The following is a 16,581-nucleotide window of genomic DNA, read 5'->3' as shown; positions in this document are numbered from 1 at the left end:
AGGCACGTGACGGCACAACGGCCGCGCCGTGTTGGGAGCGCTGCGCATGCGCGCTGGGGCCCTGACCTGGAAGGAGCCCCGGAGAGCTCTGGGGAGGGGGGCGCAGCAGCCCTGAGAACGTGGGAGGCTCGGCTGGCTGGAGCCTCGCCTGGGAGGCCCCACTCGCAGGGCCGCCCCCTGGCCTGGTGGCAAGGCCAAAGACAGGTCTGGGGGGGCTGTTCACACCCTGAGGGGCCAGGCCTGAGGAGGAGGAAGGGGGGCAGGGGACAACCCCTCCCCCAGGCCAGGCAGAAAGCACACAGGGGGCAACCCCCCCCCCAGGAACAGGCTGAGGAGAAGGGGGGCAACACCATACAGAGCCCAGGCTTCCAGGAGTCCCAGGCAAGCAGCATTCTTGAACTGAGCAGCATTCACGGCTGCCGCCTTTCCTTCTGGCACCGGCCTGCTCGCCCTGCTAGAATTTCTCCCAGAGAAGATGGCCCCATTTGCTGACTGCCAGTGGTACAGCGCTCAGTCTTGCAGGGAGCCTCACTGTGGCATGCAAGCAGCCCCTCCCCTTCGGAGCCATTCCGGGTGCCTCCGTTTTACTCCCCCACCCGGAGGAGGAGGAGGGGAGGGGCTGTTTGCATACCACAGTGAGCCTCCCTGCAAACCTTAGCACTTTGCACCCCCTCTAGCTACACCACTGCTGACATCACTTCCGCCTATTTTCCTATCTAAAGGAACCTGTCAAAAACGTGGCACCCCCATAGCGTACAGTGTATGGAAACATGGCAACCTCCACAGAATTGACTTCAATGAGATGCCCCTTTTAAATTGTTTTAAAATTAACTGCGGTGGAAGCATGCTAGTAGTATGCTGGAAATGTCACTTCCGCCTCTTCTCCTATCTGAAAAAAGAAAGCAGGCACAATGTCTGCTGAGGGGCATAAGTGATGTCATAAAGCCGGCCATGACCAGAAATAAGCACTTTTTTCTAGTCCAGTGGTTTTCAATCTTTTTTGTCTCATGGCACACTGACAAGGCCACTAAAATTGTCAAGGTACAGCATCAGGTTTTTGACAATTGACAAGGCACACCATGCTGCCAGTGGGTGCTCACATCCCCATTGGCCCTAATAAATGACCTTTCCCCAAATTCCAGTGGCACACCTGTGGACCACTCGCGGCACACCAGTGTGCCATGGCACAGTGGTTAAAAATGGCCGTTGTAGTCACATAGGAACTCATTACCTGCAAGTGGGAGAAGAGAAATTCAAATCTTGATCATTTTTCAAGATACAGGAGAGCCCCATTATCACACGGGCTGCCCTTTCAGCAGTGACAGCTCAGCACAGCTCATTAGCTGAGAGCTGCAAATGGTGCTGGGAGAGCCTGAGGGCCGGATAAAGAGCTTCCGGGGGACACATCCAGCCTGTGGGCCTTATGTTTGACATCCCTGCTACTGTAGATCTGGTTTATAGGAAAATTCAAGAAGGGGGAGCCAGTTGGGCATTTTGCCCTGAGCCCAGTGCCAGCTCTCAGCGGAACCTGTGTGGGGCCATTGCAGGGATGATGATTCCCTTTTGTGTTCCTAGGGGCAGAAGTGAATTTTGCCTTTGACCCCAAATCACCAATGTTAGTAAAGAGGCTGTCTCACAAGAGTTGCCACTACCAAACAAATGGCATCAGTTTACCAGACACCCACGTTTGCAACATCCCTGAGGTTTGGCATCCAAAACGCAAATAAGAGCTGTAACATTAAAGTGTCGAAGTTCTCATAACTACTTTTTAAACAATACTTTGACCAAAGCCAATTTATGCAACTTTGCTTGAAAGAAAGTCCCACTCTTGTTTGGTTCGGCTTACTACCAGAAAGCATACAGGGGATTGCACTCCGAAATTGTCCACATTTCCCTCACAGATTAACACTTGATAGGACTGGTAGTTGCTATTATATGTGTGAGTACTTTACGCATACACCAATCACTTAATATTTGCCTTCATTGGCTATCCTGTTGGTATCAGCTCAGTTCTTCCAATACAGCAACAGTATTCATCTGTGCTCTGGAATTATCTGCAGACCCTCCCAATTTGGTGTCGCACACCAGTCTGGTTTAGCATACTGTCATCTTCCACCAGGTTTAAAAGGGGGGCGGCGGCTTCTCCAACACATACTCAACATCAGCTTATTTAAATGTTTTTTTTATTATGACAATTTACATGTCATATTTATATGAAAGAAATGACAGTAGATATTATAAACAAAAAACATTATGAAAGAAAAAAGTTACACAATTAGGCCTCCAAGCTATAAAAAGGCTGCAGGCCCAGCTTATACACAAAGAGCTCTGACCAGACCGTAGTGAGACGACATTGAACATTTCATTAACAAAAATATTGGCACCAGCCGTAACATTTTTTTTAAACTTCATTTACAAGGAATACAGTATTTAAACGGTCATGTACTGCAAAGCTAAAAACACCAGCTGTTTGTCAACTGCAGTTAACCACTTTGAGCGCTGAGGGAACCAGGACTCTCCATTTCAAGTTAAAATTCCTTCCATGCAAATGAGTTTACTGGTGTTGGGGAAACAGAAAGAAAAGTGAGAAAGCAACCCTGAATTTATGTACAATAAAGACATTTCCAGTTCTCTTCCCCCCGCCCTTTAACAGCCACTTCATATGTAATCTTTAAAAAATAAAATGGTAATAAGTCTCAACACAGGAAACAGCACACACACCATTGCTTCTGAACTGCACTGCAGATTCTGTCACAAGTGCTCCAACTAGGAAGTGCACATTGGCTTCCTAAATCTGTATATGATGAACAGGGCTGAGCAGCATCAACCTAGGCAATTATGTGCCTTTTTACCTAAAAGCATTATGGCTGAAGCAGCCTCCAAATGTACAAACAGCACATAAAATCCAGAGTTCTTTCTCTTCACACTCCAGCCAACTCATGATTTCAGTTTTTTTAAAAGCAACGTTCGGGACACAATCGTGCAAGAGTTTTTAAATAGGGATTGACAAAAAATTTTCAGAATCTTACCAATGTCAATTTTTTTAAAAAAGAAAGAACCACCGAAGGAACGTAGGATGAAAAATGCCAACACTCTGGATCCATGCCAGTCACAAGGACTTCCATGAGCAGCAATGTGCCAGCAGAAGGCAAGCAGGGTGAAGTTGCATGTCTGCTCCTGAAGAGATGGGGTGTTGCTGTCATTGCTCAGTACTGGTGTTTTGTTGACAGCAGAGAGCAGTCCTGGTGGACCATGCACTGAACTAAAGGCTCTAAAAAATAAATTGGATGGGAGGGAATCTGGATCACTGATAAAGGTCAAGTTCAAAGGGCTGTGACTTTTAAGACAGTGGAACACTTTCATTAGGCACTCCTACACTGAAAAGCAACTTGTCAGACTGATCAAGGTACCCAAAAAATGGCTCTCAGAGAAACCTGACAGCTAGAGTCTCTGTTTCTACAAATCTAGCTTGTTAGAAATGCAAACCATTATGACAAAGCCTTTTAAAAAAACAGACGAGTCACGAGGAGTGCTTCTCTGTGGTTAACTAGACTGAGCTACCGCACACACCCAGCTGACAGTCCCCGGGCACCTCTACTTCACAAAACCACCATATCAGCAGAGGCCTGATTTCGTGCAAGTCTTTCCCCTCGACAGACGGGGACGGTGGGGAGAAGACTGCACAGATCACACCTGCATCACATGTTATACTGCGTGCAATGTGGAGAGGGGTGCAGATACCTGCTCATCACCCACAAGAAGAGGACAGGGCAAGGAAAGCATGTGGAGATGACACCATGCACACCAGACTCAGCATTGCTTCTGATGAAAGCTCCACTGTGGATTGTGGGTTCAACAATAGCAATGCCTAGTAGATTGTAATTCTGATGCAAAATGTTATTTTTTTAAGACTAGCAAAAACAGTTCCCTTAACAGGTATTTGTACAAGAGTTGCCAGACAGTGTAAAAGACAAAAAAGTGAGACGAAAACAACCAGCTGTCATCAATCTGAAGCAGCTTTTTTTCCCCATGGAACAAAATGACATATTTCAGAAGACCTGCTCTAGGACTCAGCAATGAAACAGGCAGGCAGCAGAATCCCAATCCTCCTCCCCAAATCAATAAAAATTAGTTAACTATTTGAATTCACACAGCAAAAGATGCCTACAGAATGTGCAGTCTGTGTTTAGAGCGAAATGGCAAACGGAAAAGGGCAGAAACTCAAAACCAACTACATAAAACTTCAGTAGGTCAGAGCCATTCTATGCAATTAACTTTTCACTGTTAAAATGGTGAGCCAACTGCTAAGCCAACTGAGTACTTCTGGGGAACAACACTGTTCTTTTCAAAGAACATGATACTTTTTTGGCAGACTAACCTATCAGACAGAACAAGGGGTTTAAAAAAAGCAATAGTGAGTCCCAACTATTAGAGGTCTAGCAGCATTCCCTAAAAGCCCCTGATACACTCAAGACCCTTTATGAGAGATTCTTTGCACACAAAGATGAATGTGCTAATTTTATATTAGGAGATAGGAAGATGAAATAAAAAGCCACTGTCAGGGCTACTGCCATTTGAGAAGTGAAATAAATTTGTAAGAACCTCCCCCCCCCCCCAAAAAAAAAAAAAAAAGCAATTCTTGTAGGCTTGATACAGTCTAACTGGTATGTTTAGGCTGTTTTAGAGGAACCGGACAAATAAGTGCAGGTTGAAATATGAAAACACAGCGAAACTGACTACAAAGTGCTGCCAAATGCTTATCTCTCTCTCACGCACACAAAACCAAGCCCATAATTATGTACTCGTAATTGAGTCCAACTGTTTTCAATGGGGCCGTGTGCATATGACACTGTGTGATTGTGGCCATTCTTCCAAAATTTTGCATTTTGTTCCTTAGCCTGGTCTTGCTCCCAACTTTGCACCTATCACAATGCTGGGCTCCTAAGAGCTACCTAGACCAGCAGCACAGACTTTCCTGCTGCGGATGACCACATAACTTCCACTACAGTAACATGCTCTTTGACTAAAAAAGAGAAGGGGGAAAGAGACAAATTTTAAATCCAAGAAACTTGGTGCAAATATTGGGCACCAACTGAAGAAGTTTGTGATAAATCCTGGCTGTACAGGGAGGTGGTTCTTTCCATCAGAACAGAAATGGAATCTAGACTTAGTGCCAGGGCACGTTGACAGATACAAGACAATTTTGGAAACACCTACGTTAGCCAGGAATAATATACTCCCAGCTGTGACGGGGAGGGGGGGGAAGTTAACCCTCAGTGATTAACTATTTTAACACTTACGTTCTGATTGCCTTCATTAAGGCACAGAAGTATGATGAAGAAAGGACCACGTTTCTGACTGGGGAATGCTAGGTTTGCTCATAAAAACTGGGCAAAAAATATACACTCCTCATGTGTGAATAAGTCACCCTAACAGCAGTTGCTGAAAAGAGAGTGAAAGGCAGAAGGTTACCAGAAAGAAACATTTAAAAGCAGATCCTTCTTCTTCCTTGCATACCTTGGAGCCTGCAAGTCAAAAACTGAATTTATTATGTAACATTCATTTTAGCTGAAATTAGTTCTTAAAAGCCCTTAACCTGCCTGCTTTAAGAAATCCAAACCCTAAATCTGAATGTTCTGTTCCTCCCTCCACCCCCCTTTTAAGAATTGTGTGCAATTATAAAACATTTCTAAGATATGCTGTCTATCAGCATATGTGAAGTTTTGGACATCTGTTACATGTGCAGACTGAAGATGGACGCAGTCACGTGAACACTTTCTAAATGCTCTGCTGCTATCAATGGAAGAACTGAGCCTGTCCTCAGTAGACCCCTGTTGAAATGAAATGGATCCAACTGCTCACCATGGGCTGTTTAGTGCCAAAACATTTAAGAAAGCTGGGAGAGGAGAAGAGATGTGGCTGCTTCCCTTACAGCAATAAGTATTTGTTCACTGTGTAGCAGTGGATTACTACTGGCTGCGACAGGGCATTCAATCATCAGCAAGGTGATTATTTCACACCTTCAGAAAGAATATAATACAGTAGTGCCTTTACACAGCTCTCAGAAATTGACTGTGCAGAAGTGGAAGATCTGTTCCACACGCTATTCAAAACGAGGTGGTAGAATTCTGGTCAGCGCCATTTTCTCCATGTAAACAGGACTCCCTTCCCAGGGGTAAACTAGCAAACCAAGAAGTTTAGCATAGTCCACTGCCCAGCATGCTAAGTTGCATGGAGAGAAGACAGCAAAACACTTCAACTGCTCCACCTGCAGTCTCAAGTAGTATGGTCTACAGTTCTGTCACCTAGCTTGTGGGAAAGCTGAAATCATGATTATTTCCTCCAACGTGCATTTTTTAATTTAGTGCCAATTGATTTTTAGCAGTGAGGCATACCCATTGGCCTGTACAAGGAGGCTTAAAAGCAAAGAGACAGAGAAGATTGGCACCATTTCCTAGGCTGTCAAACTCTGGATAGGCCTTGAAGCCTCACTTCCATGTAGATGACCACTGAACCTGCATTTGCATTAGATGAAATTTCTAATTTGTGTGCATGCAGATATTCAATTTTGTACATTTGAGAGTGCCCAGAGATGCCTGGAAGGCACACACTTCAGGCTTCTTGAGTCCAATTCAGGGAGACTAATTTTACCTGTTTAAAATTGCTTGAAAAAAAAATTTAAAGCTTGAAACACTGACTTCAGTATAGTTTGGATTGTGTTCTTCTCTCCTGTATGTCCACCCTCTTTATGTACACCACATATTTAAGTCTGCAGTAAGAAGAGACATGGCACATATCTGCCACTGTCACAAGGCTAAAGTATTCCTTCTTTCTCACATCTCTCTCATCAAATCAATCCCATCCACTGACCTCTGTAGCAAACCACTGAGGCCCAGATTTGAATAGTGGTTTCAAGGGTCATAACCACACTGTGCCCCTCTGACAGCCTCACTAAACCAAGGCTGTGTTCTCATCAGATCCCCTATTGTGACAGTTCTTTCTCCATTTCCCCCTCCCCTACCACTGGCACCTCAGCTCCATTTGCTGGCTACACTTCCTGTAGCACTGCAAACAAAACGGCGTTGCTCATGCCACCACATTTACAAGCAATGGCTCTACTGTTCACACAGTGCAGGACTGACAGCATGCACCTGCAATGTGAAAAATAGGAGTTGTGGTACTGTTTAACCAGCAGCTGTCCTGGGGCAGAAAGTTAGTGTTGAGCCATGTACTCCTGTTACGATGGCAGGTTCCTTTCAGATAACACAATCTACTTAAGAGGAGTGGAAGAAGTGGACACAAAATAGGTAGCACAGCACAGGAAGGAAGTCCTTGGCCTTCTTAGGCTGGGCACCCCATTTGGACTGCACACCAATCTCATGGGAATGCCACACAACCAATATGGGGATATGAACCCACAAACCGACACAAAGGCAACCTTAACGCTTAACCCATTTAAACAGAACAACAAATATCTATCAGACATACAAGGCAAAATAACATCAAAAACTGAACATAGCCCAGGGAGACATGGGCATGAAGGAGGTTAAGAAACTTGGCAACACTTTGCAAGCTCCAGTTTCCAAGTGCGTGGTGCCTGCCTAGATTACTGCAGAGCTCCAGTTCAGAGCTTTGAACAAGTGTTAAGAGAACTCAGAACGAATAACAGATCAAAAGACAGTATCAACAACATCCATCCTTACCTTGCAGTTCTTGGAGCAGGAAAACAAAGATCTTTTAACAATAAAAAGTCATCATCATGCCATAATCCCATGCACACTGACTTGAGAGTAAGGTCCATTAAATTCAAAAGGAACTTACTTTGAAATAAACATGCAAAGGATCATGTTAATCTTTCATGCACTTCTTTCCGCCTCAAATTTACCAAAAAATTTCTTTGAGAGGATATGCTTAAGATGTTTACCTTGGGGAAAAAACACTGCTAGGATTATGTTCTTTCCAACAATTTCATAAGAATTAATAAATATTATTAAAATGGATGAATGCACATGAATCAATGCAATACAATTTTTCATAAACAGGTTTTTAAGAATTCCTGTTATTCCAAGCAGCCATTACTGCATGGATCATGAATTTTTTTAAAGTGAATTGGACTTTGGAAGAAGGACGCACCAGTGGAAACAAACTTGAAACAGAAAGCTTATTTTAGCTCTTCATGCCAAGTGGAGATGAAAAACTGGACATTTGTTATCTATCAATGGCCATGCAAAGGAAATGTCATTATGCTGCGATTTTTGTAATCATACTCTGGTTAACAACCTGTGGAATATCTCATAGCTACATGAGACAAAGGTTGTCCACACTATGGCAATCATAGTATCTTACCACTTTCTACTGTCCCAAAACCTAGTCTTGACCTCTATCCTTCAGCATGATGAAACTGAATGTGATTTTAAGCTACAGTTTCTATTTTTAAGCTACTGGTTTAAAGCTATTGTAGCTACTGCTACAGAACAGCTACTGCAAGTATGTACATCTGTATCCTAAAGGCGAGTGAAACTGTAAGGCAGGAAAGATAGCACAGCTCAGAAGGAGATACATGTACATCAAGAAAGGGAGAGGCATGACAACCCTGGGGAACAATTCATTCCTCAAGGACTTTCCATATTGCTCTGAAGATACTCCCCTACGAGTTGCATCTCTACACTGCTCAATCCTGAAAAAAGCCCTAACCCTCTCCCGCCTCTCAAGTATGAACAGCAACAAGGCTCTGTCAGGGTCCTCCCTTTATGCATCCACACAGGCCTACAAACAAGGCAAGACTTAGACAAATGGGTTGTGAGTGTGTGAAGGAAAGAACTCCACCACCATACCGGCCTCAATTTGCACAGAAGAGAAAGTAATTCAAGAATCCTTTGCCTGCATCTTGATCCTTACAGAACCTAGTCAGTGGGTGGAGCTAAGAACTCAGAACAGCCAAAGATGTTGGATGTGTAAGTTCTGGGCACAGGTCTAGAAACCATCTATCTAGTTCTCAGGAGGGAGTTATCCCTGTTATACATTTTTTATACACCCACATCTTCTAAAAATAAATACAAAAAAGCAGCACTTGAATTGGTTGAATGACAGGGACCCAAATGTGACAGTGCTTTACTGCAGACAAACACATGGCATTTTAATATCACTGAAAGAAAAAACAAAGTGGCATTTTAAAGAGCCATGACTGCATTTTCAGTGGCTTTTCAGTTCTATTATTTTATGCCTGCTACCAAAGGGATTTAGAACCAGAGAGATTTCTTTCTTTAAGCTGTGCAAAAATACTGCTTATGGAACTTAATATTTCTAAGGGCTGAGTTCTAGAACTCTGAATGTGGACGATATATGCATTGCTAGAACACAGATGAGCACAATTTAATGGAGTGGCTCCTACTGTGATAATAGGATATTAGGGAGGAAAGAACCTAATGTGAATTTCAAGAATGGTTTTGGAAATCCAAGGTGTTTGAGAGGTATTTAGCAAAGGCCTCTCAGTTTAACCACAACAAAACCAAACCCAAGTGCCTAGCTACAGACAAACTCCTAACATACATACAGTGCTGGGGTGGAAGGTGGACCAGGGAACAAGAACTCTCCCCTCAATGCCAATAAGCAAGTTTAGGTGTGGCCATTGCCAGCAACAGGCCCAGCACCAGATTAAAATTCATGTAAAAAGAGACAAATGTGACCATTTCTGATTTCAAAGTTTTGCAGACCATTCCTCCAGCCACCTGTACTGTACAAAAAAAAACCAAAAAACAAGAAGCCAGAGTCTTAAAGAGTGAAGCAAAGAACTGGCTGGCAATCCAAACCACATTCTTTTTTACCTTGGCTGTGATGGGCCAGAAAAGCTATTTTGGACTAGGGGACATCAGTGCTACGCTGCACCCCCAAGAGTCCAAGGAATAAGCACTCTTTCCAGGAATGCCCCCTTAGCACATGACAGGTATTAAAATGAAGTGGTGCATGGGCCAATAAATCTGTTAGAAGTAAAAGCAATCTCTTTCTCACACACACTTCCTCAAACAGAGAACCCCAAAGAAAGAAAACAGCTCCATTTTGCATACTTCAATTTGAAGTAGATACCAAGAGCAGGAAAGAGGTTTAAAAAGCAGCCAGTTCTCTCTTCACAGGAGCTCCATCATCTGCTCAAAGTTATTTGCTGTAAAGCCCACCCCTTCACAATTAAATCTCCATGTACAGACATCGCACATGAGAACTACCAGATGGATTAACACAGTAACAAAAGAGTTATGTTTACAAACTCACTGCTAGCCTGGTTTCAAATTGTCAAAAGTTCATTGTGTAAGCTTACACTTCTCAATGTATGAACATTTTAAGAAGATGTTTATTAGGGGAACTGTGACTCCTAAGATGATATGAGAGCTTTTCTTTCATGGTACTTCCTCCACCTCTGTCCACTGTGGTAATTTTCAGGGTCTAACGAGGCTGCTTTTCAGGAAAGTGTTTACTAAAATGAACTATGATAAGTTAACCTACAGGTCACAAAATGCAACAGTAAAGATATTATTTTTCTTAAAACTGCATGTTAAATTGCAATCTAAGTTGTGAACATTTAAATATAATATATATTTCATATGAAAACGTTGGAGCACAAGTGCTTTTGTACCCCACCCCCACCCCTATTCCCACACTTGCCCTGTACTTGCCCCCCCACCCCCAGGGTTCAGATTTTGGGCCCTGACCAACTTGGAATGCTTTCTTACAACCACTCCATTTCTTTGTCCACAGAATGTGTGTGCACTCAGGAAATATAAAGTCAAAAATATACAAATCTCTCATTTACTACAAGGTTTGTGTTTGGATGAAGTTACTCAGTACTGTGGAACGGGATGAAGGGGCAGGAAGAAGCATCAGAACGGGGATTTACAGTAATGATCCTCAAAAGAGTTCCGAAAAAACTGGTCACTTCACAGGGAGGAGAAAAAACAACAACCCAAAACTGCAGGACTGGTGAAATTCTGACTGCTAAAAAGTGATACTGTAGTGGAGAGTTTTCTAGGAAAAATAAAACACCTTTTAATAACTGGCCCGCTGGTATGAGCTACCATGGAATAAATTAGCACAAAAATTGAAGTCTTATAACTGTTCACTGTTACAGACGTAATCGACAAGGTCAGTCACTCTCAAAAGTTCATCCTCATCTTCCTCTGGCCCTACTGCCTCCTGGCCACCACTTGTCCCATTGGGTGCCAAGCTGGCATTGGCTGTGCTGTCCTTGGGGGCAGGAGTCTTCTCGCTGGGCTTGCCAATTAAGTTCTCAATAGTTTTCCCAGGGCTCTGCCCATTGGTGGATGGCAAATCCACCAGGCTGTAGTCCAAAGGGCTTTCTACCTTCCCAACATTGTCAAAGTCATCTTCCTCGTCACTTTCTATCCGGTAGCATGGTTTCTTGGTGACGTCTTGCGGGGCTGGAGGAGCCAAGGGCTTCTTAGGTGACACAGGCTTGCCTTTCTCATCATTGGCATTACTACAGTTGTCTTCCTCATCTGTTTCGATCCGATTCAGGCGCTTTCGGATGGGCCGTCCTTCCTCGTCTCCCTCCTCACCTTCCGAGTACTCATCTGTGCTGTGGCTGCGTTTCCGAACTGACCTCTTTGAGACCTTGGCTGGTTTGTCATCTTCAGAGTTCTTAGCCAGGTAGCTTTCTGGAACAAGCAGCAACACCTAAAGCTGTTAGCAAAATCTGAAAGCAGACAACAGCTGCACAAACACTTTACAGACCCAGACGCTTAGAACCAAAAGAAAACTGGCAGCAACTTGCCAATGTTCAAAGCTGTTTCTTATGCTATCCCGCCCCCACATTGTAGGACAGAACATCTGAGCCTTAACCCCTAGTTCCCTTTCCGGAATGCCTTGACCTGGAGCACTCCCCACAACTTTTTCGAGATGGCTCACTTCGGCCCTTTAAAACAAAGACCCCAGAACATCCATTTCCAAAGATGAACTTCTGTATGAAGGGCAGAAGGATTAACCATTCAGATACAACAGTTTCTAAAGCTTGCTGCAATCCTGCCAGGGTTTTGATGGAGCACCTGGTGTCCCCAAAGCAGTGGGCGGAGACCAGAAGTACAAAACATGCATAAAAAAATTATAAATAAAGAGTGGAGGGCAGAAATGGAGACAAGTCACAGTATACTTCTACCTAATTCTTTGGGGACAGGTCACAGGTTAGCAACAGAAGTCATGCTTAGCATGCATATGGTTTCAGATTCATTCCCCAGCATCATCAGTTAAAACAAAAACATCCCCTCAAATGTGGTTGCTGGGAAACCTCTGGCTGTCCAGAGGAAAACCACAGAAGTTCTTCCTTTGCTGGGGAACCACATCTGGTTGTCCCAGGAGCGCAGCTGCCAGTCACAGAAGTTAATAGAACAGGTTGAACTTATCTAAGGCCGCTTCACATATACCTGGATATTCTTCTCTTGCAGAAAACATTTTCTTGCCCAGAAATGGGTGGGAAAGACATAATCATATCCCTATTTTATGCTGGACCAGAACAAAGATAACTTCCCCCAACTTCACCTGAGTCCGCAGCAGAGGAGGGACTTGAACCAGCATCACCAGCTGTCAGGCTAGGCGAAAAGAGCAGCTGCTAATTGCTCAGATACACCCCAAAATTCCTAGCGTCAGGCCTGCTTCTCTCTGGCCATGGTCATTTCACAGAGTAACATTAACTCAGAACTGTGGCCTAAGGAAGAAGTTACTTAAGTAAAGGATTGTCTGTAAGTCCAGCTTTGTAAAACAGCACTTGTGTTTAAAACCTGCACTATACTCTCTCCCCCACTATGGAGAAAAGCTTTACTGAATTTCTGCACAAGTCAACTTTTAAATATTACCTTCACTGTCTGAACTGGAAAGCATGCGCCTGTGGAGTCTTCTCAGCTCCTTCCCATATCGGAAGCTTTTCTGAGAACCTTCACTTTCAGAATCTTCCTTATAGTTGACTTGTCTCTTCTGATTCCGCCGAGATCTTCTCCGTCTCGTTTCTAGGTAATCTTCATCACTGTAATCTGAGGAAACGTCACTTTCTGTGCAAGGGAGGAAGAAAAATAACCATCTAAAAAGTTTAGTCGATAGACTGGAACATCTTCTCACATTACCAACACTCCCATTTGTAGCAGATGCTACTTTGCTTTGGGGAAGCACCCAAGGCTTAGAGCCTTGTTGCTTGATAGAGGGAGCAGAGGGAGCAGAGGCACTCTGAGTGTTGAGGGAAGGAACTGGAGCAGCAAGGGGTCAGAGAGGCAGAAAGGAAGAGACGGCAGGCAAGATTCAAATGTGGATGCAGGGAGGAAGCTGGAAGCTGGAATAGATATTGACCGAGACTGATAGACTGATTCTTACCTAGTTTCCTCCAAGCTTTTTATTGACTCTTAAACTCATGAAGCAATACAGTACAATACTGAAGGTTACTGGAGGTTACTGATAAGACTAGCTACAACTAGCTGACTCTAGCTAACCACAACACATTCCTAGATCTGACTATTTCCTTATCTCTAATGCTGTTTATAGTTAGGCAAGGAACAAGGTTTCGGTTTCAGAGTGTGCTCTGAAAGTAAAGCAGGTGTGCCTGCGGTTGCCATGTCTTGCCTAAAGCTCTAAAGCCCTGTGCTTCTGCATATGCTAAGTTATTATTATTATTAACAGTATTTATATACCGCTTTTCAACTAAAAGTTCACAAAGCGGTTTACAGAGAAAAATCAAATAACTAAATGGCTCCCTGTCCCAAAAGGGCTCACAATCTAAAAAGATGCCAAGGAATGCCAGCAGACAGCCACTAGAACAGACAGTGCTGGGGTGAGGTGGGCCAGTTACTCTCCCCCTGCTAAAAAAAGGAGCACCCACTTGAAAAAACCCACTTTTCACCCACTTGATACCCACTTGATACCCACCCACTTGATACCCACTGTATCACACGAAAAAGGAAGGAAGACCTCGCATTGATACCAGCAAGACCCGGGATCAGAGAAAAGTGGAGGAATTTGCACAAGCGCTTGAGGAATCTCTTCCAGGCCCGGCCGACGCAAACGCATCCAACAGATGGGAACATTTCAAGAATACCGTTTACAACACCGCCTTGTCCATATTCGGCAAGAAGACCAACAAGGCGGCAGACTGGTTTGAAGCCCACTCTGAGGAGTTGACACCAGTCATTGAGGAAAAGAGGAGAGCTCAAGCAGCATACAAGGTCTGTCCCAGTGAGCGCAACCTGCAGGTCCTCCGAATTGCTCGCAGCAAAGTCCAACAGACTGCCAGGAGATGTGCTAACGACTACTGGCTCCAGCTCTGTTCCGAGATACAGATAGCAGCTGACACGGGCAACATCAAGGGGATGTATGATGGTATCAAGCAGGCCCTAGGTCCAACACAGAAGAAAATTGCCCCTCTGAAGTCTGCCACAGGCGAGGTCATCCAGGATCGGGCGCAGCAGATGGAACGCTGGGTGCAGCACTACTCTGAGCTATATTCCAGAGAAAATGTAGTCACTGAAGAAGCACTGAACAACATTGAGTGCCTGCCTGTGCTGGAAGAGCTTGACAGTGAACCAACCCTAGAAGAACTTCACGTGGCCCTGGACTCCCTTGCCTTTGGCAAGGCACCTGGAAAAGACAGCATCCCTGCTGAAGTCCTAAAATGCTGCAAAGAGATCATCGTCACTGAGCTGCATGAAATCCTCTGTCTCTGCTGGAGAGAAGGTGGAGTACCTCAAGACATGAGGGATGCAAACATCATCACGCTGTACAAGAACAAAGGTGACAGGGGTGACTGCAACAACTACCGCGGCATCTCTCTCCTTAGCGTTGTAGGAAAGCTGTTTGCCCGAGTTGTACTAAAGAGGCTCCAGGTACTTGCAGAGAGCGTCTATCCAGAATCGCAGTGTGGATTCCGAGCCAACAGGTCCACCACTGATATGGTATTCTCCCTTAGACAACTGCAGGAGAAATGCAGGGAACAACGACAGCCACTCTTTATAGCCTTCATAGATCTCACAAAGGCTTTCGACCTGGTCAGCAGAGACGGCCTCTTCAAGATTCTCCCCAAGATTGGATGTCCACCCAGGCTCCTCAGCATCATCAGATCCTTCCACAAGGACATGAAGGGCACTGTTGTCTTCGATGGCTCCACATCAGACCCTTTTGACATCCGAAGCGGAGTGAAGCAGGGCTGTGTTCTTGCACCAACCCTGTTTGGGATTTTCTTCGCTGTCCTGCTGAAGCAGGCCTTTGGAACTGCAACAGAAGGCATCTATCTCCGGACCAGATCAGACGGAAAGCTCTTCAACCTCTCCAGACTGAGAGCAAAATCCAAAGTCCAGCTGAAATGTCTGCGTGACTTCCTCTTTGCCGACGATGCAGCTGTCACTACCCACTCTGCCAAAGATCTCCAGCAGCTCATGGATCGTTTTAGCAAGGCCTGCCAAGATTTTGGACTGACAATCAGCCTGAAGAAAACACAGGTCATGGTTCAGGATGTGGACTCACCTCCCTGCATTACAATCTCTGAGCATGAACTGGAGGTTGTCCATGACTTTGTGTACCTTGGCTCAACGATCTCCGACACTCATTCTCTCGATGCCGAGCTAAACAGGCGCATCGGTAAAGCAGCTACCACGTTTTCCAGACTCACAAAGAGAGTCTGGTCCAACAAGAAGCTGACGGAACATACCAAGATCCAGGTCTACAGAGCTTGCGTCCTGAGTACACTTCTGTACTGCAGCGAGTCATGGACTCTTCGCCCACAACAGGAGAGGAAACTGAGTGCTTTCCACATGCGCTGCCTCCGACGCATCCTCGGCATCACCTGGCAGGACAAAGTTCCAAACAACACAGTCCTGGAACGTGCTGGAATCCCTAGCATGTATTCACTGCTGAAACAGAGACGCCTGCGTTGGCTTGGTCATGTCGTGAGAATGGATGATGGCCGGATCCCAAAGGATCTCCTCTATGGAGAACTCGTGCAAGGAAAGCGCCCTACAGGTAGACCACAGCTGCGATACAAGGACATCTGCAAGAGGGATCTGAAGGCCTTAGGGGTGGACCTCAACAAGTGGGAAACCCTGGCCTCTGAGCGGCCCGCTTGGAGGCAGGCTGTGCAGCATGGCCTTTCCCAGTTTGAAGAGACACTTTGCCAACAGTCTGAGGCTAAGAGGCAAAGAAGGAAGGCCCATAGCCAGGGAGACAGACCAGGGACAGACTGCACTTGCTCCCGGTGTGGAAGGGATTGTCACTCCCGGATTGGCCTTTTCAGCCACACTAGACGCTGTGCCAGAACCACCTTTCAGAGCGCGATACCATAGTCTTTCGAGACTGAAGGTTGCCAATACAATAATACAATACTTGAAAAAGTGCCTCTTACCCAATTAGCAGGGGTTAATCTCATTTTTTAATTTATTTCTAATATAAACAAATTTAGGCCTTGCTAACTAAACAAAAAGACCTTAGATTATGCTGTGGGGTTATAAAACATATAGTTTGATTTAACAAGGGGAAACATTGGATAAAACATATTCTAACACAATTTTACATTAAAATTACGAATGGCATCAAGTGTTAAAGCTC

At 44.8% G+C, this 16,581-nt stretch overlaps 1 protein-coding gene and 1 long non-coding RNA gene across 3 annotated transcripts in view; both read right to left on the bottom strand.

Moving 5' to 3' along the window:
- Nucleotides 1-2,166: 2,166 nt before the first annotated feature.
- LOC136646022 (uncharacterized) lies at nt 2,167-7,993 on the bottom strand. The gene is made up of 2 exons (XR_010794189.1): nt 3,030-7,993; nt 2,167-2,557 (listed from the first exon to the last, which is right to left on the bottom strand). It is a non-coding gene; the product is annotated as an uncharacterized lncRNA (long non-coding RNA).
- Nucleotides 7,994-10,680: 2,687 nt separating this feature from the next.
- Nucleotides 10,681-16,581, bottom strand: part of RSF1 (remodeling and spacing factor 1) — a 52,537-nt gene continuing 46,636 nt past the window's right edge. For both annotated transcript variants that reach the window (XM_066619887.1, XM_066619888.1), the window contains 2 exons: nt 12,858-13,049; nt 10,681-11,666 (listed from right to left, as the gene is read on the bottom strand). In XM_066619887.1, the coding sequence (XP_066475984.1) occupies nt 11,098-11,666; nt 12,858-13,049 (761 nt within the window). In that variant the 3' untranslated portion in view covers nt 10,681-11,097. The remainder of the gene's footprint in view (nt 11,667-12,857; nt 13,050-16,581) is intronic.

Source organism: Tiliqua scincoides, chromosome 3 (assembly GCF_035046505.1).
Source record: "Tiliqua scincoides isolate rTilSci1 chromosome 3, rTilSci1.hap2, whole genome shotgun sequence".
Taxonomy (NCBI): domain Eukaryota; kingdom Metazoa; phylum Chordata; class Lepidosauria; order Squamata; family Scincidae; genus Tiliqua; species Tiliqua scincoides.
Note: the sequence above shows the minus strand (reverse complement) of the source record. Positions and strands in the feature narration are given on the sequence as shown.